The sequence below is a fragment of the Sapajus apella genome, unplaced genomic scaffold (genome assembly GCF_009761245.1).
Source record: "Sapajus apella isolate SASKATOON/1434 unplaced genomic scaffold, GSC_monkey_1.0 scaffold220, whole genome shotgun sequence".
Classification (NCBI taxonomy): Eukaryota; Metazoa; Chordata; class Mammalia; order Primates; family Cebidae; genus Sapajus; species Sapajus apella.
Genome location: NW_022437160.1, coordinates 1 through 3,887, shown reverse-complemented (window position 1 = coordinate 3,887; position 3,887 = coordinate 1). Strand labels below are relative to the sequence as shown.

Below are 3,887 nucleotides of genomic sequence, written 5' to 3'. Positions count from 1 at the left end.
AAAAAAAAAACTTCAAAAAAGACAGGGTTTCACCATGTTGGTCAGGCTGGTCTTGAACTCCCAACCTCAGGTGATCCGCCTGCCTTGGCCTCCAAAGTGCTTGGATTACAGGTGTGAGCCACCACGCCCGGCCAGAATTACTTTTTAAAGAAAGACCTACAGTCAGGAGTTCTAGACCAACCTGGCCAATATGGCGAAACCCCCTCTCTACTGAAAATACAAAAATTAGCCAGCTTAGTGTCATTTACCTGTAATCCCACGTACTCAGGAGGCTGAGGCAGGAGAATCACTTGAACGATTCTAGTCAGTTCCTGGGTTCCTTTTAGAAACACGATTGCTAGTGGGTTCCTTGTAGTGACAGCACAAGAGGGGAAAGCAGGACATAGAATCGCTTGAACCTGGGAGGCGGAGGTTGCCAAGGTCGCCCATTGCACTCCAGCCTGGGTCACAGAGCGAGACTTTACATCAAAAAATAGAAGACCTGCAGAATAAAAGACCAAATTTGTGTTAGAGTCAGTGGGCGTAAAACTGTGAAATTGCTGTGGAAGTTTCTGAGCACTTACTCCCGGTTTCTGTACTTCTCACAGTCCAGCAAGTCTGGATAGTCCTTGTCCATGGACTGTGCTTAGTTTTTGAGATAGGGTCTTATTCTGTCATCCAGGCTGGAGTGCAGTGTCACCGTCATGGTTCATGGCCGCCTCGCTCTCCAGTGCCCAAGAGATCCTCCTCCTTAGCCTCCCTAGTAGCTGGGACTATAGACGTGTGCCACCACACCTGGCTCGTTTGTAAATTTTTAGTAGAGATGGTGTTTCACTGTGTGTCCCAGGCTGGTCTGAAACCCCTGGGCTCAAGCATTCTTCCTGTGTCATCCCCCCAAAGTGCTGGGATTACAAGTGGAAGCCACTGTGTGTGGCTGCAGACCGTGCTTTGATCTGTGCCCCTCCCCTCCCTCCACTGTGACTGGGGAAGTGTACATGTGTGTTTATTTTTGTAGGGGGCTGTGGGAGGGTTGACATGCTTATTTCCTTGGTGAGCGTCCCTTGCCATTTCCCCTAGTCCCTCCCACCCTGTCACCTCTCTTCTTGTTCCTAGGACCCTCGAGATGCCCCTCCTCCAACTCGTGCAGAGACCCGAGAGGAACGCATGGAGAGGAAAGTATGTCATTTTTGCTTCCTGACCCTCCGTTCGCCACTTTCTCCACATGGTCCTTGACACTAGGGCACTTCCATCTGCATTTACTTACTCACCTCCCCTTTCTCATGACAGAGACGGGAGAAGATTGAGCGGCGGCAGCAGGAAGTGGAGACAGAGCTCAAAATGTGTACGTCTCTCATCCACTGTTCTCCTCTCTCCTCCCCCGTGTTCTTTCCAGGTCATACCCAGGATCCTGCTGTCTCCCAAAGGCCTATTTTGGGGGGAGCAGGGTTGTTAGTTCTTTTATTTAGCCCCTGCCACTTGGCAAGCCCTGTTTTTGGTTTGGGCTTTTCAGCAGCAGAACATAGGGTAAAAGTTGGCGGGAAGGGAGACCCCTGGTACCTTGGGCCCTTCCTGCAGGGGAGGACAGTTATAAGGGGCTCCCACAACCCAGCTGGGTCTCAGGCTAAGGCAGTGAGTTGTGGGCTAGTGGGTCCGTCCCGGCTCTACCCTTAGCTCCCTGACCCTTGGGCTGAGGATGTTGATCCCCTCCATGTATCAGAGGAATTGGGAGTACAAGACAGGTGTGTTGTCGCCGTTAACCAAACTGATAAGAAGGTCAGCTGTCAACCTCCAGTGGCTCTTTATTGTGAGAGTGAAAACTCACGCAGCATAGTGATTTTCAGTCAGCAGGGGACCACAGATGTGATGGTGAGCCCACGTGATTAGACTATATTTTGCTGGGCATGGTGGCTCACGCCTATAATCCCGTACTTTGGGAGACTGAGGCGGGTGGATCATGAGGTCAGGAGTTTGAGATCAGCCTGGCCAGCCTGGCGAAACTCTGTCTATATAAAAATGAAAAATTAGCTGGGTGTGGTGGTGCGCACCTGTAATCCCAGTTACTCAGGAGGCTGAGGCAGGAGAATCTCTCGAACCTGGGAGGCGGAGGTTGTAGCGAGCTGAGGTCGTGCCATTGCACTCCACCCTGTGCAACAAGGGTGAAACTCCATCTCAAAAAACACAGGTCCAGTGGGCTGGGGGAGGGTGGAGATGAAACAAGTTTGGCCGCACGTTGATGATGGAAGCGGCTCGTGGGAGTTTGTTGTACTGCTCTCCACTTCTGTTAAGTGCTTGAACTTCTCCGTAATAGAAGAGAAAGAATGGGTCAAGTTCAGTGGGTTTCTGTGCCCTTGAGAGCCTCCACTTCTAACTGTAGAAGCTTGCTGTGCGTCGTCCCAATGACCAGCTCCCGTCAAGGGCACCGTGCTCCTTGCTGAGCACTCGTCCTTCCTGTTACTGACTTCTCATGGCTTCCAAGCACAACAGGGGTTGTTTCTCCCATTTTCAAGATGAAGAAATGGAGGCTTGTTGAGGCAAGCATGCTTATAAAGAATGAGAGTTCCGAGATGGGACTTCCACCATCGCAAAGCCTAATAAAGTTTCCCAGCTCCTTTGAGTCCCTGCTCTGGGCTGCTGCTAAGATGAGCCCTTAACCAACGATTTCCTAAGGGTGGAGCCGCTGGCAGGGCTCTGCACGCGTACCCTGGCTGGTGGGGTGCTGACTGGCACTGGTTCTGTGCTGCCCTCTTTCAGTCATGCTCTCTTCATTGCTTATGTACCATTGCTTTGCTGCACTCTTACCCTCAGTCACATTCGTGCCCCGCCCCACCCCCACCGCCTAGGGTAAGCGAGTACTCTTGGGAACTCACGCAGTGCACTGGGGTGGGTTCCCTCTGGCTGCCCTTTGGGAGGCCCCGCTGTTATTTGGCCTTCGTTCACTTACCCGACCCCACAGCAGTCATTGGTCCCACTGTAGTGTGTAGGGACCAGCCCTACAGGGTCGTGGGGTGTCCCCTATTGCGTCCATGGTAACTTACAGCACCTTCTGTCTGGTGTTGCCAGGTGTGTTTCCCCATGGCTGTGACAATCTTCTGCTCTTCATTAAATGTCAGCATCTTATGAGGTCTCTCCTAACCTCTTATAAAGTCATCCCTTTCTATGTCTGTCATCATCTGATGTGATCATACGATCTCCTTATTCCATTAGCATATGAACTCCATGAGGGTAGACACCTTTTTTGTCTTTTTGTTTGTGTTTTTTGAGACAGTCTCACTGAGGGTGGAGTGCCGTGGTGTGATCTCGGCTTACTGCAACCTTTGTCGCCTCTGGTTCTTAGCGATTCTCTTGCCTTAGACTAGCTGGACCATGCCTAGCTAACTTCTTTCTGTATATTTAGTAGAAACGAGGTTTTGCTGCGTTGGCCAGGCTGGTCTCGAACTCCTGTTCGCAAGTGATCCGCCTGCCTTGGCCTCCCAAAGTGCTGGGATTACAGGTGTGAGCCACCGCGCCTGGCACTTTTTTTGTCTCGTTTACTGCCAAATCCCCATCAACTATAGCATTTCCAGGCACATAGTCAGTGCTTAAGGATTACCTATTTACAAAAACACAAACGTGGGGAACCAAAGAAAGAATTACCTATTGAATGAGTGAGAGTTACGTGGTGCAAAAAAGCCAGTGCAGATTGAGAGACCTGGACAAAGAGAATTACAAAACTGAGGGATTAGGTATGGCAAGGAACTTTTTTTTTTTTAAGCAGATTCTTACTGTGTTGCCCAGGCTGGAGTGCTGTGGTGCCATCTCGGCTCACTGCAACCTCCACCTCCCGGGCTCAAGTGATTCTCCTACCTCAGCCTCTGAGTAGCTGGGACTGCAGGCACATGCCACCACCATGCCTGGGTAATTTTTTTTTT

At 50.8% G+C, this 3,887-nt stretch overlaps 1 protein-coding gene across 1 annotated transcript in view; it reads left to right on the top strand.

The window, feature by feature from the left end:
- SNRNP70 (small nuclear ribonucleoprotein U1 subunit 70) overlaps positions 1–1,842 on the top strand; it is a gene marked incomplete at its 5' end in the record, with an annotated part of 6,091 nt that extends 4,249 nt beyond the window's left edge. The window contains 2 exons of the mRNA XM_032271017.1: positions 1,093–1,155; positions 1,267–1,842. Of these exons, the coding sequence (XP_032126908.1) occupies positions 1,093–1,155; positions 1,267–1,650 (447 nt within the window). The remainder of the gene's footprint in view (positions 1–1,092; positions 1,156–1,266) is intronic.
- Positions 1,843–3,887: the final 2,045 nt, after the last annotated feature.